This window comes from Panthera pardus, unplaced genomic scaffold, assembly GCF_024362965.1.
Source record: "Panthera pardus isolate Hobbes unplaced genomic scaffold, ASM2436296v1 HiC_scaffold_13, whole genome shotgun sequence".
Lineage (NCBI taxonomy): Eukaryota > Metazoa > Chordata > Mammalia > Carnivora > Felidae > Panthera > Panthera pardus.
In genome coordinates, this window is record NW_026526688.1 from 184,430,911 (window position 1) to 184,457,723 (window position 26,813).

Here is a 26,813-nt window from a genome sequence, read left to right on the forward strand (position 1 = left end):
CCGTGAAAGTCAAGCAATGTTCACACCCATGGCTGAATCAGAGAAGGGAACACTCATAATGATTCGGCAAAAGGTTCACATCTCACCCCGTCACCTCTAAATCCACCCCTCTGACCACCATAGCAACCTCCATGGAAAAAGGGGACAAGGGAAGAGTTTTCTGATGCATGTTAAGTCCAGGGGCTTAGCTCATCTTTTGATGAGCCGGATATACACCCCCATCAGCTGATCAGGGCCCACGCTGTGCCTTCCACATCATGCATCCAACAGCCCTAACTTAAAGACCAGAAGGAATTTCCATGCCAGATGGGGTGCAGCTCTTGTACCTTTACTCACAGGGCTCTAGCTAAGCCCAAGCAAGCATGCCTCCAAACCTGCTCTAAAGCAACTATCTGGGAATAGGAGAAAAGTCATTATGCAAATGCAAGCCATTCAAAACTATGGGATCTTAAGGAGATCATGTCAGATACCTAGAGAGAAATAGGGAGAGGAACTGTTTGTTCTCAGAATTCAAACCCAGTCCCTTCACTGCTGATACTGGACCACCAGATGATTACCATTAGGGCTGCAACCCCACCCATCTGCACTTAACATTTCTCACCAACAGAACGAGAGCCAGACACATGTGCCTCATTTAACATAATCACAGAAAACAGCCTGTGGTATAACTATTATTACATAATATAGTAATTATATGATAATAATAATGAAGAAACGGGCTGCGAGTGAATGACCTGGCCAAGGACATATAGTCAAGAAGTGTTCATCAGAACAAGAATGAGAGGTTTTAATCCCCAAACTATGCTGCCTTCTGCTACTACTTTTACAAAGAAATAAAGTTACTGGGGCACCTGGGTGGCTCAGTCAGTTAAGCATCCGACTTCAGCTCAGGTCATGATCTCACGATTCGTGAGTTCAAGCCCCACACGGGGCTCTGTGCTGACACCTCCAATCCTGGAGCCTGCTTTAGATTCTGTGTCTCCCTCTCTCTCTGTCCCTCCCCCACTCATGCTCTCTCTGTGTCTCTCAAAAATGAATAAACATTAAAAAAATTTTTTTTAAAGAAATAAAATTACTGCCTGGTTTAAAAGACATTGAGATGACAGAGCAAGTCATAATTCTAAATGTCTCATTCATTCTGCAACAGTTAAGTGGTTCTTCTATACCATCAAAGGACACTGTAAAAAGTACTTGAAAAACCCATATTTAATCATAAAGCCATGATGATACTCTTGATATCTTTAGACTATCCTCGTCAAAATTCTTCCCATCATCTTCAGTTTTTGTCCCCAAATAATTGCTCATTGTGCCTTTCTTTGCAAGTGGGGTTTAATCCATCATACAGTATTTTGATGTTTGACTTACAACATTCCTGTGTCTAATTTAACACACTCGTGTTCAATATAAACAAGACCTCAAGTCTCCCCTTTCATTCCTCTTCTGACACTTTCTGCAAAAGAATGCTATATGCCCATTGTTCAAAAGAGGCCAAAATGATACGACTGGGACAGATTTGAAGAGTGAAAGAAGGCACACGGAGAGGTCTGGCAGACCAGCTAAGGACAACTCCCCAGGTCTCCAGAGAGGCTGCTGAGGGGCCCAGACACCAACAAATGCCACCTGCCTATTTTCTGGCTTCAAAAGGCGCATACCTTTGAAAGCGACAGAATTTAAGTCCAGTGTGGCACTTTCAGAAAATGGCATCAAAGGTTGGACTATAAATCTTTCTTATTCTCAAGTCACTGGACATTTAAGAGCAAAGATATTGATGGGCTCTTTCTCTCCTTTTCTTCTTCCTTGTAACAGATGTGTGATTCATGGATTGCTCTTTAACGGTCTCCATTTTCGTCTTCTTACTTTTTCTTTGCTTCTGCTTTCTGACAGCTCTGAAAAAGAAGGTGCTGAATTATTTTGTAGAATAAGCATGATGTATGTAATTATGCTGGGATTTAATTAACCAGCTGACCAAATAAGAAAATAGGAGGAAAAGAATTTACTGTATCCTAAGCATAAATCCTCAGAACCCTAATCATAATAACAAGGACGTAGTCTGAGGCCTCACTAAGCAATATGCTGGAGTAAAGAAATTTCCTTGACAGACGGTTACTACAGATTGAGAACAATCTATTCGAGACAAACACACCACAGAGGTAAATAGTCAAGCCAGGAAAAACCGCTGCTGTGCTAAAGCGTCCGGTGGCCTCTAGCCAGCATGTGGCATCCAAGCACTTGGAATGTGGTGAGGGCGAGTTCAATGTGCTCCCTATGTCAAGTGCACACGGGATGTTGAAGAAAGAATGCAAAATATTTTGTCAATGTTTACATTGATTATGTATTGAAATAATACTTGGGATATAGATCCTTTAAATTTTAAAAACAGTAAAGCCAATGAGTTAGGAGGGTTTTTTTGTTTGGTTGGTTTGTTTTTTTGTTTTTGTTTGTTTGTTTGTTTTTGCTGTTGTTTTGGTTTTGGTACGTCTGTACTGCTCAACTCAGCACTTCAATCTCCAAATCCTTGCATTACATTTTTCAGGAAAAGGACCGATACATTCGACAGTTAGCAGAGGTGGAGAAATGAAATCGCACGATGGAAAAACTGACAACACTTAACAGAGGCCCATCTTATAAGCCCTACGGCTAATTTTCCCTTCCTCAGTGGGTGTAAAAGTCTGGACAAGTGCCACACAGGATGTCCGTATTTTGTGGTCCCTGTCTTCTCGAAAGACTAGCTTCAAAACAAACGAGATGGAACTCACCCCCTAAAAACACTAAAGCACACCAGAACAAAACAGATCCTTAGCTTCTGGTACTCTCTGAACTAAGTGACGGACAATCTATAGCTAAGAAAGATTACTTGTCCGTTCATTCTCTCTCTCCAAACTTACAGAATCATGCCATTTATCACATTACCAACCAAGGAAAACGCTGGGGCTGCCAGCACCAGCTAACCTGGAAAATCCCCAAGCCTACCCAGCAGTATCGGTCACGAGATGCACTTCTCCTAAACCACAAGTCCGAGGGAAAAGCTTCCTTCTGATCTGCCCAGGACCAAAACCTAGGAAAGAAGCTCCATAAACAATATATAATCCCTCAGTGGAGCAAACTCAAGCCTCGCTTTCTGTCCACACAACATCTCTATTAAGTGATGGAAATGAGTGGGCATAATCTTTGACTCCAAGGATCTGGGAGACCGAGACAAGGCTGAGGTCACCTTTCCTTTTCCTTCCCCCAGCTTTTTTTTAGGGGAAGAAACTGAGGCTATGAAATCGTCCAATGGAGAAGTGGCAGACCAGCCTGATCCTAGAACCTGTGTTCTTAATTACCTTGATACTATGTACTCTGCTATAAATTATTCAGATATGTAAAATGCTACGCATACAGTAAGCACTAAACAAATATGAGCTGTTGTTAGTAGTGCCACATGACTATTATTCAGACTTTTGCTTGACAACTTTCTCCTTTTCCATATTTAGATTTTGCATTATGGATTCGGATAGCCTACCCATTCAAAAATAAAACAAATGCTACAGTCATACACTGTTTTGTGCATGTTATATAAACCTCCTTTCCCTCCAGTCATTATTTGAAGTAGGCTAATGTTCTGACAAGGGATGATTTAGCAAACTTAATGAAGTCTAATGTCTGGATGGCAAAGTCAGTGAAGCTGTGTGTGCCTGTATACAGAATTTGAACAAATTTTCTTTGGCTTATCCACTTACAAAAAGAACTAAACACGAACCAGACCTCACTAGAATATATAGTTAACAAAAGCAGAAGAATATGTTCACTTGTTAATATGAATAAACAAAAATTTCCGGAGATAAATTTTTCACCTGAGTATAAACTGAACTGATTGAGTATAAATCAATTGTTTTGTTTTGCCTTAAAATTCAATTGACCTAGTAGCTGTTCTCTAAATTATAGGTATTTATGTAATGATAAAAACGATTAACCACAAGAGGGAGCTTGCATCATTCCAGTTCAGGAGCAAAGGCAAATTAAACTCAGAAAAAAACAAATTAATATAAGACAGCTATGAAATATCTTTTATGCCATACATGCTAAAATATAAAATTTTTTTTTAATGTTTATTTATTTTTGAGAGAGAGAGAGAGAAAGCATGAGCAGGGAAAGGGTAGAGAGGACACGACACACAGAATGTGAAACAGGCTCTAGGCTCCGAGCTGTCAGCACAGAGCCCAACACAGAGCTCCAACACACAAACCACGAGATCGTGACCTGAGCCGAAGTTTGACACTTAATCAACTGAGTCACCCAGGTGCCTCTATTAAAATTATTTTTTACAATTGTAAAGAAAAAATTTTACCTTGTCAATTTCATTATGAAAAATTTTTGAAAGAAATACCTGAAGATAACTGTCAACAGTTTAGGAGTCTATTCTGAGAAAAAAGTAATACTATTTAAGACTTATCAGGTAGGGGTGCCTGGGTGGCTCAGTTGGTTAAGTGTCTGACTCTTGGTTTAGGCTCAGGTCATGATCTCACGGTTCGTGAGTTCAAGCCCCAAATGGGGCTCTGTACTGACCACTTAGAGCCTGCTGCTTGGGGTTTCTCTCTCCCTCTCTCTCTGTCCCTCCCTGGCTCTTTCTCTCACAAAATAAACATTAAAAAAAAAGACTTGGGGCACTTGGGTGGCTTAGTTGGTTAAGCGTCCGACTTCAGCTCATGATCTCATGGCTCATGAGTTCAAGACCTGCTCAGGCTCTGTGCTGACAGCTCAGAGCCTGGAGCCTACTTCAGATTCTGCCTCCATCTCTCTCTCTGCCTCTCCCCTGCTCACAAACCATCTCTCTCTCTCTCTCTCTCTCTCTCTCAAATATAAATAAACATTAAAATATATATTTAAAAGAAAGACTTATCAGGTATACCACATCCTAATGGATTTGCTCCTTGAATTAAACTTGATAAAGTCTAGTACTAAAAAATACTAAATGGTTTCCCTCAACGAAAACAATATAATACTACCAAGCAGACTAGCCAGCGCTGTTGAAGAGCCAACAAAGAGCCTACAATATATAACTAAAATGCAAATTCAGTTTCCATGTATCATAAGATCACAGATCAAAGTCTGAGCATGTTACTAACTCCGTTTGCAACCAGAATTACCCAGTAAATGGTGCAACAATCCCAGACCAATAGTTTATTATGTTGTACTTTATTCTTTTTAAAGTTTATTTATTTGAGAAAGAGTGTGCGTGCGTGTGTGTGCATGTGTGTGTGCAAGCGGGGAGAGACAAAGAGAGAGGGAGAAAGAGAATCCCAAGCAGGCTCTGTGCTGTCAGCACAGAGCCCAAAATGGGGCTCACCAACCATGAGATCCTGGCCTGAGCCAAAATCAAGAGTCAGACACTTAACTGACTGAGCCACCCAGGCACCCCGAGTTGTACTTTAATTCTCAAAGGTTTCTAAGAAAAACTCTTTTATAAGATTCTTCAATACATTTCTTAATTTAGAAACTTCCATTTCTACCCTGGATTACTTAATGGAAATAATTGTTCAAAGTAAATTTGATAAAAAGTAATGGAAAAGTAAAACAGTAGGCAGAATTCAAATAGCTGGACCTCAGTGGAAAAAAATAATTGCCACTGTCCAAAAAAATAAACAAATGGACAAGAATTCTAATACAATTATAAACAGTTACAATAGCATCAGATATTTCTAATACCAAGAAATATTTTTTTATCACAAGTCATAAGATAGCTCAAAAATTTTATGCTGATCCCAATTCTCATGTAATGTTAAATTTGGCTATCTGGTTTCCATAACAATAAAAGAAGAAGACTCAATAACTATCATTCCTTTTAGGTTTTTTGGTTTTCTTAAGTATTATCATTCAAATTAGCCCAGTTGAAACAGCAGTGGTTTTTCTAAATACACTGTGGTCACTGGGATAACTTTGTTCTCAGTTATAACCAACACCAAATATTGGCAGAAGTGAAAATAATCATAGAAAACAAATGGTAAAAATTAAAATTTTACATATTTAAATATTAATACGTCTAAATTTTTTTTCCAAGTCTGCAGAATTTAAAGAGATAGCTTCCATTTTCCAAGGTGTTCACTGTGGGATTACAAATCACATTCCATCTGAAATGCCTTCTCCAGCCTCGCCTATCACGTGTCTGCATCCCAGCTGCCCTGACTTAAATATCATGTCGGTCGATAAAGCCTGAACTCTCAGGGGTGCCTGGGTGGCTCAGTCGGTTAAGCACCTGACTTCGGCTCAGGTCATAATCTTGCAGTTTGTGAGTTCGAGCCCCACGTCAGGCTCTGTGCTGACAGCTCAGAGCCTGTTGCCTGATTCAGATTCTGCGTCTCCCTCTCTCTGCTCCTAGCCTGTGCGTGCATGAGCGCACTCTCTTTCTCCCTCTCTCTCTCTACCTCTCTCTCTTCTCAATCTCTCTCAAAAATAAACATTAAAAAATATATATATTAAAAACAAAGCTTGAAATCTCTCCCCACAAATTATAATTTCACATGAACCACAAAAGATATCAAGTTGATCAGTTTCTACCTTGTATTTTGGTTATTTTCATGTCTTAAATGTTAGGCTTTTTCACTCATCTTCATGTCCTCACACCACTGTCTACACAAAGGTACGTAACAGTAAAAATACCCAACGATCTCGCACTTCTGAATCCTCCAGTGCTCACCTTTGTGGACTGCTTTATACGGATCACACAAGGAAAAGTTGTTTCTAGTCAATAAAAGAATTCAACTTACTTGATCACTTTCTTAGATGCAGTGATCTGAGGACAAGTACTACGTTTATGATCTAATTCACCACAAATAAAGCAGCCATCTTTAGGGGCCCCGCAGGAATGATCTGGAAGAGCACAGTGACCGCAAATGCTACAGTGGATCCAGGCTATAAAATAAAAATTCAGTTTTGGAAGAAGTTCATTTAATGTAATTTTTCATTTGACCAACCTTTATGATAGAGAGGATGAACAGTGTTTACTTGAAATTACCGTGACTGGTTTGCATAGTTGTTCATACTTTGGCTAAAGAGGCCAAGGTAAAGAGTCGGAATCCCACATAAACCAGCTAACTTCTTTCTGATACATGGCAGCAAATGCAGCCCTTCAAGGAGTCATGAGCTGGAGCCACTGACACCATGGGGGTTGGCCGAGGGACACAGAGCCCTATTAAAATAAGCCAAACCAGGGCACCTGGGTGGCTCAGGCGGTTGAGCATGTGACTCTTGACTTCAGCTCAGGCCCTACGCTGCCAGTATGGAGCCTACTTGGGATTCTCTCTCTCTCTCCCTCTCTCTGCCGATTCCCCACTGCACCACCACCCCCCCCCCCCACCCCGTTCCTCTCAAAGTAAATACAGATGTTAAAAAAATAAAATAAATTAAATTAATAAAATAAAATAAGCCAAACCAAATGCCACACTGAAATAGGTTACAGTCATATCTCCCTATAAAGGAGAGAGTGTGCATTTTGGTAACTGCAAAAACTACAAAGCAGGTAAGATCAATGCAGGTGTCTATATTAAGTTTTTTTCTCTTATAGATACAATTAAATAAAAACCCTATCTGGGTGAAGAAAACCGCTGAAATGTTTTCATAGGATGTCAAACTCTAAGTCTAAATACTTACAAGGTTTTACACACTTTTTGCAGAGAAAGCAATGGTTCCACTTCCTGCCATCCTACAAAAATAATTTTTAAATTATGTTTAATGTATCATAAAAATCAAGTTCCACAATTAAAAATTAAAATGTCTTATTAAAATCTGTGTAAATTATTCACTCCATATTTCTCACTTTCCTGGGCTTCCCAATTAAATACTTTGATTTTAATTGATGCATTTCTCCACTCAACTCAAAGGCCGCCTTGATGGGCCCCAATTTCCTTAACTGGAAAACTAGGGGATTTATCTACATGATCTTGAGTTCAAGCAATCCATACTGCACAAAGAAGGACTCAATGAAAATTTCAAGAGAATTAATGATTCATAACTTTGACATGTCTATGTGGTGTAATCCTTAATAAAATTCGTATTTAAGAATTTTAGATAATTTAGAAAGATAGAGATTACAGGGTACTGTCTGGGTAATGTTAAATCCGGGAAACAAAACTACCTAGAAAAATGTATAAGACACTTTCGTGTATAAGGCACATGTCCCATTTAATGAGAATTATAAAGAACAGACTGATGAATCCCAACAGGCTGAGAAATGGAATCCTGTCAGCCCCGAGACACCTCCCCTTTCTAATCCAGCAAACCCTCCCTCCCCATTGAGTAACACCTACTCTGCTTCCTGGGATGGTCACTTCCTTGCTTTTGTCTATTTTTTACCACTTATGTGTGCCTCTCTAAATGATAAAGTTTGGTCTTCCTCATTTTGAGCTTTATATGATCTGGGTGTAATTTTTTTCTCTTAAATAAAGAACACAGAGAATTTCTAAACTGATTGAAAATACATGTAATCAGGTGTGCTGCCACAGTTAAAAACAAGTATAACCCGTCATAAAATTATGGAGTTTTGAAAACTGTACTTTATAATAGTTACAAAAATATAGCCTTTCCTTTGGAGAATGATTTGTGTATATTACCCAAACTGAACTTCCTATGTTCTTTCTGACTGGATTTAGCTAAAACAAATAGGCCAACTTAAGTGTCATCCCACCTCTTTAAAACAATAAACAGGAGGTGTGTCCCTACAGTCCTTCCTTATCTGCAAAAACTGGCAGAGTACCTGGGGCCCCTGGGTGGCTCAGTCGGTTGAGTGTCTGACTTTGGCTCAGGTCACGATCTCATGGTTCACGAGTTCGAGCCCTGCACCAGGCTCCATGCTAACAGCTCAGAGCCTTGAGCCTTCTATGGATTCTGTGTCTCCCTCTCTCTCTGACCCTCCCCTGCTCACACTCAGTCTCTCTCTCCCTCAAAGTAAATAAACATTTAAAAAAAAATTTTTTTTTAATTAAAGAAAAAAACGAATTCATCCATGCACAGCCCTTAGGAAAGGGCCTGGCACATAAAAAGTGCACAGTATGTTATTAATACTTCATTACAATACTGATGGCATCAATAGTTCCGTATTTTACCTAAAACACCTTAAATTTATCCCCAACACAATTCAGCACTCATCTCACGCCTTATTTAAAATACTTCTAATTTTAGCAGTCATACAGTCCCATAGCAAAGTGAATTCAAATAACCACTAACGATGATGAACGCAAAGGCTGTTGTACTTTATAATTAGACATAAAATACTCTATTAATGTACATTTAGCAAATGATAATATGGTAATACAAATTATAATATTATCAAAATAACCTTAAGCAAATGTAATGGCTAGTAAGCTAAAATAAAACTAATATATTTGAATAAAAATGCATTCTATAGGAACCTATACCTTGGATGTGCAAGAATTACAGTGCTCACAGTGTTGATTCTCTAGGGAAACATATCGTTGACATAAAGGGCAAAATCTAAGGAGGAAAGAAACAGACTTAACTCAGCTGCATATTCTCATGAAGATTCACAGAGTAGATAAATGGCACTTGTTACAGAGGTTGGGTGTAATCCAAATGCAATTCAATATAAAATATAGACCAAATTTAAAAGTAACAGAAGAACTATATGAGTCAATATGAGAATCATTTTAATGTTAGATATATGGAACTTTATTTTCAGTGACTCATGTATTTCAAGGTCCCACTATGATCTTACCTGTACCCTTCTTCACTAGGAAGGATTATTTTGCTGGGTGGGATATTGGTGAAAATACGCACAGGAGATTGTTTTCGACCTGTCTTTCCATGTTTATAAAGTGCGTGATTATCATAATCTACCTAGAAAGTTAAAAAAAAATTGAAAAAGAACATTTACTCAAATGAGTGAACATCTATGAAGATTCTTTACCAAAAAAGAACAACTGATGCCAAGATAGGAGTTAAACCAAAGTATTTAACAAGAAACTATTCTTTTTAATTGTTTTTAACGTTTGTTTACTTTTGAGAGAGACAAAACGAGTGGGGGAAGGGCAGAGAGCAAGGGAGACACAGAATCTGAAGCAGACTCCAGGCTCTGAGCTGGCAGCACAGAGCCCAATGCGGGGCTCGAACTCACGAACCGGTGAGATCATGACCTGAGCCAAAGCTGGGTGCTCAACCACCTAAGCCACCCAGGGGGCTCTTACGAAAAAATTCTTAAAAGCAAAAGTTTACTTATTAATCAACAGCCTCAGAGAGGCCTCTGTGGCAGTGAAATTTCATTACAGAAAAGGCAAACTTTGTTATGATAAGTTCATATTGCCCAGTATTGAGAGAACAACTGTAATCTTTTACCCAATACAACAGACTTCACGAGAAGGACTACTAGGTAATTAAGAATTTGGCTTTTGGCACTAAAAAAATTCCACCCCTGAAGACGCGTGCCTGTCAGGTGTCAGGTCAGCAAGTCTCAATCCAGCCTTACTTTGGCCCTCCACCATTCACTATGCGACCTCTCACGTCCTGGTAGAGCACAGGTTCAGGGACCAGACAGTGGCTCTGCCACTCACTTGTTGTGACCAGAGGCACCTTCACATAATCCTCACCTGGAAAAGGAGGTTACCGATTTCTGCCCCAGGGGTGCTGTGAAGGTTACACGAGATAATGTGTGTAAAATACTGAGTTCAAAGCCTGGCATGTGGTGGAGACAGAGAAAGATGGAGATGAAGAGAGAGTCACAACTATAATTGTGACTATTTCAAACATTTACGTCTCCTCAACACCCTGACTCGGCTTTCAGCCTTGGCAGCTCATCCTGAAAGTAAGCTGAAGCCAACAGGCACGGCTTCTATAGGCTTCTTGCTCCCGCCTCCTTCTCCAACCTCTCTGTCATCCATACGCATTCTCTCTTTGGCTTTAAACCTGCTCTGAACCCACCTGGTCACTAAGTCCATCTTTCTCTAGATCAGTAATTCTCAGGTGCGATGCCTGGATTGGCAACACCAGCACTGCCCCTGAGATCTTGCTAGAAAAGCACATTCTCCCCAGCCTAAGACCTAAGAAAACAGAAGTTCTGGGGGTCAGGGCCTGCAATCTGCATTCTCTTTTTTTTTTTTTTAACAGGAACTATTTATGTATGTATGTATTTATTTTTGAGAGACAGAGACAGCATGCACATGAGCAAGGAAAGGGCAGAGAGAGAGAGAGAGAGAGAGAGAGGAGGACAGAGCATCCCAAGCAGGCTCCATGCTGGCAGCAGAGAGCCCGATGTGGGGCTCGAACTCACGAACTACGAATAATGACCTGAGCTTAACCGATGGAGCCACCCAGGCACCCCCACCCCCTGCTCCACAATCTGTAGTCTTAACAAGCCTTCCTGGCACACTAAAATTTGAGAAGCGTTGTTCTAGATTATCCGCAAGAATACCATGAGATTTTTATAAAGTCAATACAGGCAGAGCCCAACTTTCAAATAAGTTAGACTGAATTGTTTGGATTCTAAACAAGAATACACTTAAGAATTTCATAGAAGAACTGGCTTGCAAGCTAGCTATTTAATAAACAAATCACAAAAATATAAAGACTTAATGACAATGGAAAGAGAGGGCCTTTAATGAGAAATTCCTGAGCTCTCTGTATGGCCCTGCTGTGGTTGGCTATCAGACTAACAGATGAACAAGTTCAGGAAGACTCATCAATAAGCTTTAGCAGTGGGGGGAAAATAAGTGGCACATGAGGAGACCCAGCTAAACAAGGGACAGTTGGGGAGGGGGCGGGGACAAACCCTGGGGGTTCTGGTTAACTGTCAGCATGGTAAGTCCACGGTCTGGCATGACGGTGTGAGAGCTGACACGGGCTCACAGCTGCCCTATGCAGAAGTGTAATATCATAACAAGGAAAGGATGAAGTTAGATTACATTTGAAGCCCTGCATTCAGTCACTGCATATGAAGAGAGACGCTGATAAAACAAGTTCATTTCTACCAAAAGTAATGGGAATGAATAGGATTTGTAGTTTAACGTACTGGGGGTGGTGTTTATTCAGAAAAGCGAACACTGGGAAGATCTGATAGCTGTTTTATAACTGAAGGGGTGTCAGTGGAATCGAAATTAGACTTAGCCTTTATTGCTCTGGAGAATAGAAGTAGGACCAATGGTTAGAAGTTAATAGGGAGCATATTTTATCTCAATATGAGAAAATTTTCTAACGATTAGAGCTATTAAATAAATTGAGTTGCCTTGTAAGGCTGCAGGACTTTGCTCACTGAAAGCATTCAAGTGAGGCCGGTGACTCACTTAGTAGAGACGATTATTATGGTGAAAAGTTAGCCTACGTTACACCCCTCATGTTTCTTTCCAACTTTAAAATTCTATGAATATATGTCACCTATTAGAGGCTAAGATACAAAAGTAGGTTTTACTTCAAAATTACCTTAAAATATTACTGTAGTAGTTTTCTTTTAAACCTATTTAAATTCATAATTTCTCCCTAATACACTCCTCTATGTACTCAATAAAAACATGATACCTTATTAAATTCAACAAAGATATTTTGAACATTTATGAGTATCATAAGAAAGAAAAAACCTTCCCAAGAGAACCTCAGGAAGATCTTCAAATGTTGGAAAAGAGGACCTTAGAAAAATTTCTAAGAAATGGAATATTCGAGGCAATACAACGGATGGCAGATAGAAGAGAGGGAAAAAAAAGAACAATCTCTTTATGGCTACCCCAGGAGTTGGAGAATGTATGTGTCAGGAAGGTGGTTGATTGCTTGATTTTGCATAACCTAATTGAGATTATTATTATTTTTAAATGCGGGTTTGTTGTGCTAATTAACTATAAACATATGGTATGTAAAATGCATGCTGCTAGGGTAAATTAATGTACCTCTAACATACATCCATATTTCATAGCTTCATCCACACAAATAAACGTCCTATGGCAGGAAGCGCTGTAAAGCAAACACAATTTTGCAAATTGCATATCACTAGTGGTAGAGCTGATACACCATTTTCCCATCATTATCTCTGACATTTCACTCACAATGATGATGAGAGGCATTTTCAAATAGAAAATTTCTCCCATGGAACTGATTAATGTGATGAAGTACTGTATAGAAATGAGGGAAAGCACAAAATCTCTGCAGTTCTTAACTTTTAATTTTATCTATACGCAAATTTCTTCTGTAACACGAGACCGGAACTGGTTATACAGACACCAAGACGTTCAAGTCACCAGACATTTATTTTGCACCTACTATGTCCTAGGCATCCCTCCGGGAAACAAAGATTAAAAAGACACAGTACTTGTATTTATTTTCCCAATTCCCTAAGGACTATAATCTATTTATTTAATTTCAGTGTTTCAAAAGGTCTGAAGTGAACTCTTCAGCTCCATCAACCAATTTCCACCAGAGCAATAAGGTCTTTTAGTCATATTCCCCATATTCCATGTACCTCTTATTTAAAATTATAGGGGTGCCTGGGTGGCTCACTCAGTTAGGCATCCTACTTGGGCTCAGGTCACGATCTCATGGTTCATGAGTTCGAGTCCCGCGTGGGCTCTGTGCTGACAGCTCAGAGCCTGGAGACTGCTTTGGATTCTGTGTCTCCCTCTCTCTCTGACCCTCCCCCACTCACACTCTGTCTCTGTCTCTGTCTCTCTCTCTCTCTCGCTCTCAAAAATAAAAAAAACATAAAAAATATTTTTAATAAAATAAAACATTATATACATACAATATATATCATAATATATGTTATATATACATATAATCCCCTTTGTCACTCCAAACCCTTTACATGTTTGTTTATTACATACAAGTTTTAAGAATTTCAGTTGCCATCCTGTAAAATTTGCAATCATTTGTCAGGAATTCCTGTCAAAATATCTTCATTTCTGAACATGAAAATAAAAATTTCAAAACACAGTTTAACACAGGATGATTTTTTTAAAGATAGCTTAAAAAAAAAAAGCGAAGTTTGTACTTATAACAATCCAAACAAATGTCCCAGATGAAGGAGAAACAAGAGATCGTTGCATGTTCGCAGTGGAAGGGAAGTGAGGTGATCTAGTTCAGATACGGTAAATACAGGACCCGAATGCCACTACTCCCTGACCCTGTCCCTGTGGCAGACATCACTAATCAATCACACACTACTCGCTGCCACTCGGCATGGTATTCTCAACAAATTCTCCAGAAAGTCACTACCAATTTATCAGGCTTACCACTAAAGCACTAAAAGTGTAACTTATCTGCCATCTCTTTTCTGATTCAATCATTTTATTTTATAGGTAAGGAAACAGAGACCAGGAAAGATAAACTGACTTCTTCCAAGATTAAAGAGCCTCTAAAAGGCAGTATGCTAGGACTCACACTTCTGACTGTGAATCAAAATTTTTCATTATCACATCCTTCCTTTCTAATCTGCCCTTAATAGAACTTTTAGTTTTCTAGGTCTTTGATGATTATTTTATTCTGTAGTCATCAAGTGCTTTATCATTGAAGAGTCTGACTTATATTTTATGAAGATTTGCAGCATTTCTGCATTCTTCTTACCCAGAAAGTATTTCAAAAAAAAAGAGATTTAGTGATTTTTTTTTTTTTTTTTTACTGTATTATGGTTTGGGAGCTTATAATCATCTTGGGCAATGTGAAAAAGAAGGTCTAATCAGAGTCTATGGCAAAAGACCTGTGAAGGAGGACAAGAGACTTTCAAAATTTCATTTGATGCAGGCAGCTAATATACAAGAAAATAAATTACCACAAAGTAAGGTTAAAATAACAAGAGAAAGAAAAGAAAGAAAATAAAAGTGTCAGAAAGGATAATAACAGTAAATCCAGAAAAAAATCAAAAGAAAGAAAGAAAAAAAGAAAAAGAAAGAAAGAAAAGAAAAGAGAAAAGAAAAGAAAAGAAAAGAAAAGAAAAGAAAAGAAAAGAAAAGAAAAGAAAGGCCATCAAGGTAAGATACAACAAATAAGGTTTATAAACACAATGGGAGATACGGTGAAAACAATTTCTCCATCTGAGCATATAAAGGGCAGTAGTGTTCTGATCTTTAGTAGAAATCAGGAAAAACAAAGATTTTTCTTTGTTTCACAGATTGTATTCTAATTTTCCTTTTCAAAGTTTGGCTTTCTCTTTACCAAAAAGACTACTTTTTACCCTGATACATATGGCCTAATTAGAAACTTTTTTCACCAATACAATGAATTGTATAATTATCGTTTTTTTAATGTTCATTTATTTTTGGGGGAGAGAGAGAAAGACCGAGAGAGAGAGCGCACGTGTGCAGGGGAGACGTAGAGAGATGGCGAATCCCAAGCAGGCTCGTCACTGTCAGTGCAGAGCTGGACGCAGGGCTCGATGTCATGAAATGTGAGATCATGACCTGAGCCGAAATCAAGAGTCAGACGTTTAACCAACTGAGCCACCCGGGCTCCCCTGGATAATTATTTTTTATAAGCTTGGACCTTGGAACGATTTCTCAACAGCGAGACTCCAGTATTCCCACAGGTTCCTTCCTAGTAACACAGGCTGTCAAAACAAACAATGACTGGTTTCTCCACAGTAACCTCTCTCATCCACTCTACTCTTGATCTGCCTTCTTTGGGCTCCTTGCCATTTCAAACTCCTGCCCTTAGTGAAAACTCATCTCTAAAAGTGTATGGAAGGGCGCCTGGGTGGCTCGGTTAGGCGTCCGACTTCGGCTCGGGTCATGATCTCGCAGTTCATGGGTTCAAGTGCTGAATCAACCCGCTTCAGATCCTCTGTTTCTTCCTCTCTGTGTCCCTCCCCTGCTCACGCCCTCTCTCAAAAATAAACAAACATTAAAAAATAAATAAATATGAATGGACCAGTTTTCTGAGGGACCTTACGTTTTGCAAATTTAATGTTTCAGATACTGTACAAAAAAAACAAAAAAAAAAGCCCGAAAGAAGAGTTTTACCCCCACCTTGGGACTGTCTGAATGGTGACAATAAAGTGATGGTCACAACAATGCTGAGACCAATAGCCTTTAATCTACATTTGCTGTGCGTCAGGGACGAGGCTAAGCCTTTTTGTGTGTTATGTAATTCTCAAAACCTTATTGAGGCAGATAGATTATTACTCTGCCCATTTAACAGGTCACATGGGCTGCAGAGAGTTAGATAAAATGTACAGGCCTAGCTAGTAAGGGGCAGAACCAGGATTAAAACCCAGTTCCTTTTCAACTCTGGAGTTCACACTGGTTTTCAGACAGTTATTTATTCAACGTGTATAAGGCACCTACTATTGTGCCAAACATCATGCCACATGATTCTTCACTGTCAAAGGCAGCAGGCGCTCCTGCCAACTGAGAAGTTTCCTTGGTTAACATCTTTAGGATATGGCCGCTACCTCTGCTCTGCAAATGTCCACACTAGAGGCACCTCTCAGACAAGAAACAGAAAACTGTGTGTCCTAAAAAGGAAAGTAAACCGGAATTGGGAAGAATTATGACATGGACTTTGCCTAAAGCAGAGCTTGAGAATTCAAGGTTAAAATGGTTTGTGCTATGTACGCTTTTGGAAAGGAACCTGGTAATATGGTTCAGAAGCCATAGAAATGTCCACTAAATTCGATAACATAATGTTTGGAATTCTATTTCGGTTTTGGAAATTTATTTTAAGGACGTTATGTAAAATATGGAAAAAATTATTTGAATAAAAGGTGTTTATGGCAGTGGTATTTATAGTGCCTTAAAGGTGGAAGCAATCTGAGTCCAAAAAAAAAAAAAAAAAAAAAGAATGATAACAATTGATAACATAACTTGCTAATGAGATAATTTAAAGTGATTAAAAGCATAAAAACTATGGCGCTACATTTACAAATGTACACGTACATAAGACACAGGGGGGAAAACAGAATTCAGATTTGTCTGCTATGATGACAAACACGGAAAATTATGATATTTGCTATTTGGGATAGAATCACAGGTAGGGTCTATCCTCTCATTTTTGGTAACACTGTTTCTGAAAGAAACATAACAACTTTTTTCATATGGTAATCTTCATCATTCTCATGATAAATGTCTTCAAGATTAGAAAGCTCAGATCCAAGCACTAGCTTGTAACAAGTAGGGAAGACATTTTCAGTTCTATGGCTGAAAAGCCTTCATAAAGGTAGTCCGTTGCTCAGCAGCTCAAATAGAAAAATATCACTACAAAAGAGGAAGCAGTGGCCACTTGGTGACCACACATGGTGATGGTGACAATCGGGTTAACTTCAGAACCCAAGGGAATGAATACAGGAAAGTGGACATTAAAGCAGAAGGAGTTGAGGGCAGAGATGGGAGGGCGGGCTGGTCAATTCCACCCTGAAATCAGCACACTCACCCCCACACACAGACCTCAGCATCTCTGCCTCTCTGACATGCTGCTACCTGGGACACGCCTCCCTTCAGAGCTCCTGGCATCCTCTGAGTGACACAGTAAAGTGTACATGACATGCCACCAACCAGAAAAGCGACTTACTTCTCTACAACCTCTGAACAGACAAAAATCCCCGTTCCTAACAATGACTCTGAGGTTCTGTGGCATCTTCTGGTGATGATAAAGGTTAGGTCAGTTGGTCTAAAACCTAGTTACACTGCAGAATCACCCGGAAAGCCTGGGAAAATATGGTTTCTTCGGGCTTTACTCTCTAATTTTGATTTAGTTGGTTTATTTTGGTACCTAAGAATCTATATTTTTAATCAGCGCCCTAAAATTACAATTAGGAACCTCTGGACTAAGCTACGTATGGTACAATTTTAGTGTTTAATACAGCTTATAATATTTTCATATGCTAAACCTGATGGATAGTCTGATCACAATATTTACTTAAGCATTCCTCAGTCATGCCCGAAAACAGAATATTTACTATACCTGGTAATCCAGCATGCAGAAGCTTGGAAAAAACTGACGAATTCGGGATTCAAAAAAATAGGGGAAAATCCAGAATACAGGTAGTTCTTTGTGACTGCTATCTAATGGATCAAAAAAAAAAGGGGGGGGGCGGAGAAAATAAGAAATTTAAATTAAAAAAAATAAAACAGCTATAATTGAAAAACTTCTGATACTGGGAGAAATTGCAAACATTCAATGCATTTAAATCATACAAAAGAAGAGAATGTTCACCAGACTGCCATTTACAACCTGATCTTTCCCAAGAGCCAGTGGAAATGTTCTTTTAGATCTAAACACAGCTATAAAGGAAATGTAAAAGGAATCCTTACACACATATCACTCTATTCCAGTAAAGGCAAAGATATCACCAGTAAAGTGGGAGATGAAAGGGAGCATCACGTGAGGAGCAAGGTGGCTGTGCTGTGGGGCAGGAAGCACGGGCCAGAAGGCAGAGGCCGGAAGGCAGAACACAACTCTGCCACAACTCGTTATGTGCTTTTCCGGGGTGAATCAATTCTTTCCCAAATCATGGAAGATTCTTAAAAACAATTTTATCCACATTAACTTTGATGACAGACTGGGGATATGGCTGTTAATTGCAGAGCACCCAGTAGAGGCTGAGCACAATACTAGGTACTTTCTATACATTATCTCCTTACAATAACCCTTACAGTTAGATGTTAACAACCCCATTTATAGCCAGGGCAACTGAAGCCATAAGATTTAGGTATTTTGTTCAAGTTCATGCGGCCAATAAGTGGCAGAACTGAAATTCAAGACCACTGAGCTCTTTATTGCTTCCCCAATAACCCTGACTTTATCTATTCTGATAAGTGGACTTAAGATCTGAAAATAAGCGGAATACTTAACACTGTAAGTCATGTTTTAGATTTCGTTTGCATTCTCTCTCCAAAGCACAAGCACAATTAACGAAGAAGCCTGGCGCTCTTACAGTTTATCAACTTGCAAGCTGGAAGCTAAAAAATGATTGTGCCAACTAATTAGATAATGACATAAAATACTTCAAAGGCCTAAGCCACTTTAAAATGAATAATAACCCCCCGCCATTAACGCACCTCTATCTACGTGGGTATCTATCACTGATAACCACTGTAAGGCTAGCGCACGTCCGATCTTTCTACCCCAATCTTGGCACAGTTTAGAGCTCTGGGCCACAGGCTGGGTGACCTCCAGGAGCTTTGGGCAGGACTTTAGGAACATGGAATGTAAGATCCGCGAGGACGGGGAAATGTGCCCATCTCGCATGGTACTCCATTCCCAGCACCCAAACAGTACCCAGTACTCAGTAAATATCTATTAAATAAATGCCAACGGTTTCCTGCGATTCTTCATAATGTCCCCTTATGCTCACCTGCAAGTCATTTTGAGAACACATGATTAGGAAAATACAAAGTGTATCATGATAATGAAGTGTGCCACATTCTCATATGAGCCCGTTTTAGAAAAACACAAGAACCCAAGACATGTATATTTTATCAGAGCTCTGATTCACTGAGCTCTGCTAATATTTGACAGGAAGTAGATACACAGATACATGTTTGTTTTGCAGTAAGTAATAAATTACACACCTTGGCTTTGACCTTCTTTCCACATAGCAATTAACTTCTTGAATGTAACAGCCAGAGGTTCAACCAAGCCACCAAAAGGAGGATCTGTCACCATAATGACTCCCTCACCTTTATCTTCCTGTAAAAATGTTCTGCATACTTCAAGGGCAGCCTGAAACAAATAAAAATTCATTTCTAAATGAGGACGAGAGGGAGGCACTTCATCCTATCTGGAGGATGTATTAGGCTCGGTCCTCCTGTTTGTACTGAAACTTCACCCATCCTGCCACCTCAGAGTCCCTCGGTGACATCCAGAAGCCTCTCTCATTCAGCCCCCAGAAGATTTTATCTTTGGGCTCCTTGATAAGCGGGTTTTTTAAATTGCAAATTCAAACACCATCACTATCAGAGGACTACACATTTCAAATGGTTAAATTAAAAAACTAAATTTAGTAACCTAAAAGAGAAAAACTCATTACCCATGAAGACTATCTAAAACGCTAAATTCAATTCCACAAACAGAAGCAGGGACTGAGCTAAACACTGGAGACACAAAGACGAATAAGACGGACTCTTTTCCTATCTGGTTTGTCCACCACCATGAGTTCAGTTTAACAGGAGCTACACGTCACCAGTTTCCATGCACGTGTTCTTGAGCACCGGGTATATGACAGATGTATTCGGACATGCACAGTACGTAAATAAATGAAAGACAACAAATAACAAAGCTTATCAAGGCTGTGAAACCATGGTATTAACGCATTTTCCCAACAGACTAATTGTTTTCAGTCATTGTAAAGTTAACATTAACCACTGTCTAGGATATTTATTATTTTTTGCTTTGGGAGAAGTTAATAAGAAATATACCTATGATACTAACTCCAGTCTACTGACTTTGTAGTAGTTTTCAACTACTCATCTATAAAAGCAAATCAACACACTATAAAAATGGCCTAAGACTTTAAACTTTAATGGCGTTTTAAACTTTAATCAGCCCATATGTACTTTATAATAAAATATATATTGTTCTACTACTAAATCAATTTAGAAGACCCAATTGATGAGAGGAAAAACCACAACATCCTAATCCCCTTTCCCTAGGAGAGTCTTTATTAACTTCCTACTCGAAGTCCTACGGCGATGGATGGTATGTCAGGAAGGTTAATCATTTTTCAAGTAGTGCCTGGCACTTCCTTAACCTGCCTACGTGAACAAGGACTTCAAGTACAGATGATGTTATTGAAAAACCTTCAAATTCCTTAGGCTTAAACGTAGGAAAGGAAAAGGAACAAGTAAGTGAAATCTAAGCTCTTAACCAAATTAAAAAACCAGTAAAGAGTGCATTTGTCTCCAATGGCGGGATGGCCCATTGGAGTATGTTTGTTTCCAACGGTCGGACATCCCGTCGTGACTTGCTGAGGGTCCTGCTGTTGACCTATGGGAAACGCATGCCTGACATCACCAACGTTGACATAACTTAACTCTTCCCTACACCTTAATCATCACTAAAAAAAGGGCCTGGTACTTTAAATAACTTCCCTCTAGACATGCTTCAACCTCCTTGACCACTGAAGCATATGACACTTCCCATTACCTGAAAGACTATATGATTTTCTCTGGGAAACAAGGAACACCTGCTTTTTAATCCTGTGGACTGTGAAGTGCTTACCTGCAGAGACAGAGACCTCTATCCCCGAAAGTTCCCTGCACACCTTTACAGGCGCCTGGTAGATGCTTAAATACTCAGTGATGGATTAGTAGATGGTAAATCTCTACTGAAAACCTTTGACTCAGGAAGCAGGCAGAAAAAGGGCAGACGGTAAAATCATCAAGACAATAGTTTTCTGTAGATCAATCTCTACAGATGCAGTGCTATTTAGAGGCTGCTCCTAAAATATAGAGAGAGGAAAGCCTGAGCTAGACGATTGTTTTCTTCTGGGAAAGATAAAGTGGAGCTCGGTCTTGGCAGCTTATTCCAACCATTATTCTAGAGACTTTTAAGGTATTTCCATAAGCTTTCAATAAAAGTTCAAAAGAATTTCCTACAGAAATGAATCACATGCTACTTTCTTAACATATAAGATACTGTTAGCCAACGGTTAGCGATATCAATGTAACTTCACTCTTATCTTACCATTATTGTTCAAAATAGAATGCAAATCATGGTATAGTATTAAGAACAAATAAGCAAATGAACAAACCCGACCCACTACTGCGGTATCAAGCAGTAACACAGACTCAGTTATTACTTCGCCAACTCTGAACCCAGCCCTGACCACACTCCTGAGCTTGCGCCCCCCCCCAGTTTCAAGAAGCCATACTCAATACCTCTGCATCCACATTTCACCAGCTCCAGAAACTTGACATTTCCAAATCTCCCTTCCAAACTTCCCTACCCTCTGTTTTGAAGAATGAAATACAAATCCAGGCCGGACCACCATATCCTCTTGGACTTCTCCCCCAGTATACTTACCACCAAGTCTTCTGGTTTCCATCTGTGGAAGCCCACGGAATCCACCTCTCTCTTTTTCCCCCTGCCACTGTCCTAGTTGAGAAGCCCATCATCGTCCACTGTCAAGTGAGTTTTCAATACCTCTCTCTCCTTCACACTCATCTAATCAGTTCTCAAATCCTGGAGATGATCGACCACATAACTGCTTTGGGAAACTCTGCAATATGTCTAGTTCTAACTGCTATTTATTTCAATACTTGGTTTTTATGGCTATCATAGCTAAAAAATATAGAACCCAATGCTGACTGAGTCTCGTGGAAGGAGTGCATCACTGGCTAGACTGAATCAGGAGACTCATTTTTCAATCCCAAACAACAACTTAGAATGTGCTTTCATTTCCTGGATGCTTAGTGTTTTAGTTTGGCTTGGTTTTTGTTCTATCATCAGTTAATATCTAAAAACATAATATATACGTATACATGGTTCAGAATTTCTGGAAAAGTGATATACATACATATATGGATATGTGCTTCAAGTAGTCTTGATAATTTCAAACAGTGTGGCCAACTTCCTGTCAGGTGTCATTACTTGGTTGGGTATAGTTTTTATATTGTAATAAGACTAACAAAGAGCTCAAACTAGGAGTGCCAGTATCAGCTCTGCTATGTTGTTTATTCATAGTGACGTTACTAACATCATAGTACTGACAGATGCCATCCCCTGCTACACATGGACAGCCTCCCCCACTACCACCATCCCCCACCAGAGCGGTACATTTGCACAACTAATGAACCCACACTGACACACCATTCGTAGATTAGGGTTCACTCCTGACACAGTCTGATTTTTAAGAATTAGTTTAATAAAACCATAAACCCCCTTAATATTTATCGGGGAGGCAGACATCAAACAACCAACCACAGGATTATTTAATTATAGTATCAAAGTACAAAGGAGAACTTGACCTTGTCTGGGGGCCAGGGGAGGCTAGAGAAAGTGGCTTGGAAAAGAGCTCTGAAGGATAAGGTGAACTTAACAAGGCAAAATGAGCCCAGAAGGCAGAGGAAACACCGTGGGCAAAAGCCCCCGGGGCAGAGAAGCCACTCCGAGATGAAAGTCAGACATCCTGAACACGAACACACACAGCAGAGCAGGGAACAAAGAGAGCCACTGGAGGGTGGCAGGGGTCAGCTCAGGCTGAGCCACGTGGGCCTTGGTAAGAAAGTGGGTCTTTATCTGAAAAGCAGCAAAAAGTCACAAAAGAACAAGAGTACAATCGCTTCTAGGGGCTCAACACACACTCAGTGGATGAAGAAAACTAAACACCAATAAACGGTGGGACAGCCACAGTCTGATCTTGAGGAACTCAAAGAAAATAAGAAAGGAGGTGCTCTCGAATTTGTTCTTCCACAGTAAGAAGGATGACGGTAATAATTCTTACCTTTCCATCAAAGAAGTGATGGTTGAACATGTTATAACGGCAAAAGCTATCTTCCATATAAAACTGTGAATACCTGTAAAATGATTTATTACTGTAGTTATCTGTCCAGTTATGTATACAGTAAATACATACAAACTAAATTTTAAAACTATCAAAGCGCACCTTTAATAAAAGCAATTCCATCATTCCTTACTTTTCGAAGTAAAGAGTGCTTTCCCAAAGTCTCAGGGAGTCCATAGCAAAGAATAAATATCAAATTTAAGAATACGTATATATAAGATTTGCATGTTCCTTCAGACCACAGAATTATACAGAAACAATGAGATTACTGACTGATTATTATGCAATTTAAGCTTGAGATGGGTTGGCAATTAAAATACATCTCTCATAGTTAATAATTTGAAGAAAAACACTGAATAAGCATTTCTGCTCAGCAGCTGTTAATTATTTTTTTCTGTAGTTAACAAAGAAAATATCTAATACAAAGCATTTCTTGTGTATTGCGGATTAGCTCAATAAAATATACTTCTCGATATATAAGAAAAATAAGTATGTGCATTTCATATTTACTGAATTAGTGCCAGGAAAGAGAGATATTTATTTACTGATTGAACCATTTTATTCTGCTAACATACTACTTTAAAATGCAATCAGTAATGAATGAGAGTACCAGCTTTGGGTATTAACATTTTATAAATTTTTGCTAATTTACTAAAAATTCATAGCATATGATGGTTAAATTTGCATTGATTTGATTTCTTACAAGACTGAGTTTTCTTTATTCCTTAATTGTATTTGTACTGTCTGTCTCTGCATCTTCCCCAGGTCTTGTTAGTTCTTGCTGAATTTTGAGTTTTTTGTATAATATAGAAACTTCTTTGTTATCGCAATAGGATTCTGAACTTCCAAAATTTTGCCATAAGCAATTCACATATGAACCACATTGTTTTTCTACAGGATTCATGACCTAGTGAAAAAAAATCAGGGACACATGCTCACTTCTTTCAAGTTGACACATGGTCAACTTTTGACCAAATCGTGATAGTGGCACTTTGCTTCTATTTTTTTTTTTTTTAATGTTTATTTATTTTTGAGACAGACAGAGGGGGTGAGGGAAGGGGCAAAGAGAGAGGGTGACAGAGGATCTGAAATGGGCTCTGCGCAGACAGCAGAGAACCGGATGTAGGGCTCAAACTCACGGACTGCGAGATCATGACCTGAGCTGAAGTCAGACGCTTAACCGACTGAGCCACCCAGGCGCTCCACTTTGTTTCTATTTCTACTTCGGTTCTCCATTACTGTCCGTAACTGATTCACCACCCATGGCGAGTGCTCAACCCAACGGACAGCCTTGCTTTATCCTCTCTGTATTACACGTGGTTAAAAGTACAGGCTCTAGAGTCAGATGGTCTGGTTTCGAACTCTGGGTCTCTCACTTACTACCCGTGTAACCTTAGTAAGTTATTTAACCTATCCGAGCCTCAGTTTCCTCATCTACAAAACGGAAGAGATAACAGTGTTTACTTCATAGGACTTGGTAAGTATAAACAACGTACGTAAAGGGCTTAATCCAATGCATCTACATAGCACATAATGAAATGTAAGGCATTGCTGTTTTAATAAATATCTGCTATAAAGATTTATACCTTAATTCCCCTAATATTAGGGAGTTACGTTTATGTCCAACCAAAATTTCTCCTCCTATAATTTAAACCCACTTCTTCTTGTTCTCTGGAGAGAGGACAGCTGTTCATTTTGAGTACAATGTCCCTTAATATCATTTGAGATACTGTTAGTGCAGCTGCTGATTTCATAAAACATAAATTTGCACTGAAGAAATAAAAGGTCTGAATAACTGAAAAGTATTTAAGCTATACACTGTAACCTGATGAACGTTCCAAAAACTGTGGGACAATGTCAGTTACCGTTAATAAACAAATGTCTCCCTATTTAAGTAAATTCCAAATAACCAGTAATATAGGTATCAGTTATTTTATATACAGGTATGTCTCCATACTAGTACAACTGCAGATCAACTATCGTTTGCGGATTTTCTTCTCTCTTGCATAGCTTGGTAAGGGTGAGCAAAGGAAAATACAACCCCTTTTAAAATATATCTCTACCCCCCTCCACCTTTTTTTTATTGCTTCAAAAAGACACAACAGCCATTTTTAAAAAATTAAAAAAGAAAATTTTATTTACATAAAATTCAGCACAGCACACTTGTCCAAAACATTCTGGGAAGCAGTGGGCAGAGTCAGAGACAGAAAAAAGCCAAAATTTCAGCTCTTGAGTTTCCATCAGATACAAACAAGGGAGCGTAATTTTTCATATTCTAAATTATGAAAAATCACTGAACTTACCCTCTTAAAATGAAATTGGCCTCAGAGAATTATTCTCTCTATTGAATAAGGCAAACAAAACCAATCAGAAATGCATGCACTTGCAAACTGCAGAAGGACATTCATTTAATTTGGCCATTCATTCTCTTTAAATGAGAGTCAGTTACCAAGTGTAAAACATGCTCTATACACAGGAAATGTAATCAAGAGCTGAATAAAATTAGTCCATGAAATGAACCTAAGAAATTCATTTTTTTTTATATAACTTTATTTGGATGATAGTTTGCCAAATAGAGTTTCACATCTTTCATGCTAAAATTGGAGCATGTAAAAATCCATCTTAGCAAATGTTAACTTCATATCTTAGACCTCCTGAAGAGAATATTTATAGCATATATAACACTGGGGTTGAGGCAGTTCTCTGAAGCCTTAGACAGACCTTTTGTAGGGCTGCAAGGAACCAAAGTCAAAGGGCCAAAAGTAATGATTCACTGCCACTCTGAATCACAAGGATTCTGTTCCTGCTTTAATTGTGGTCCCTGTGAGAAATCCAAACAGACTCCACATCCCATAATACTGGAAGTACAGGCAACAGATTCAGTTCATTCTGGCCACTAATGTGTCTCAGTAAAAGAGTTCTCCCTCAATACCCAATGTCAACCTTTTACAGGACTGACTCAGCATCAAAGAAGCTAAGCTAAGTAATACAGCACTTTCAGCTTTTGTTTCCATCACACACGCCCAGAAATGTATAGATATGAAAAGAAAAAAAATCAATATATTTGATAAGTTACCAAATAACTATCCACATCACCTACTCCGTCCAGGAGATTTCATACAGGCTCGAGAGAGGTAAAACTGTAAGACACGGCTTAAATGAAGAGTTAAGAGTCCATGTAAATCTTTCAAATTAAAAGTCATTCAGCCAAGGTGAGAAGAGTTCTAGTGAACTGTTGTACAACAATGTGAAGGTATTTAACTTAATACCACTGAACTGTACACTTAAATAATTAACTTGGTAAATGTTAACCTATGTGCATTTTAGCACAGTTTTGTTGTTTTTGGTTTTTTGTTTTTGTTTTTGTTTTTGTTTTAAAACTACATCAGGGTACCTGGCTGGCTCAGTCCATGGA

General features: G+C 39.0%; 1 protein-coding gene across 2 annotated transcripts in view; it reads right to left on the reverse strand.

Moving 5' to 3' along the window:
* Window positions 1–307: 307 nt before the first annotated feature.
* Window positions 308–26,813, reverse strand: part of ZCCHC4 (zinc finger CCHC-type containing 4) — a 51,491-nt gene continuing 24,985 nt past the window's right edge. The window contains exons 6-13 of one of the 2 annotated variants that reach the window (XM_019453577.2): window positions 23,339–23,411; window positions 19,467–19,617; window positions 17,857–17,957; window positions 9,707–9,828; window positions 9,390–9,465; window positions 7,627–7,678; window positions 6,744–6,888; window positions 308–1,886 (exon numbers count right to left, since the gene is read on the reverse strand). In XM_019453577.2, the coding sequence (XP_019309122.2) occupies window positions 1,751–1,886; window positions 6,744–6,888; window positions 7,627–7,678; window positions 9,390–9,465; window positions 9,707–9,828; window positions 17,857–17,957; window positions 19,467–19,617; window positions 23,339–23,411 (856 nt within the window). In that variant the 3' untranslated portion in view covers window positions 308–1,750. Of the gene's footprint in view, window positions 1,887–6,743; window positions 6,889–7,626; window positions 7,679–9,389; window positions 9,466–9,706; window positions 9,829–14,926; window positions 15,360–17,856; window positions 17,958–19,466; window positions 19,618–23,338; window positions 23,412–26,813 lie in introns of those variants that run through there. The other variant, XM_053901641.1, reaches the window with a different exon arrangement.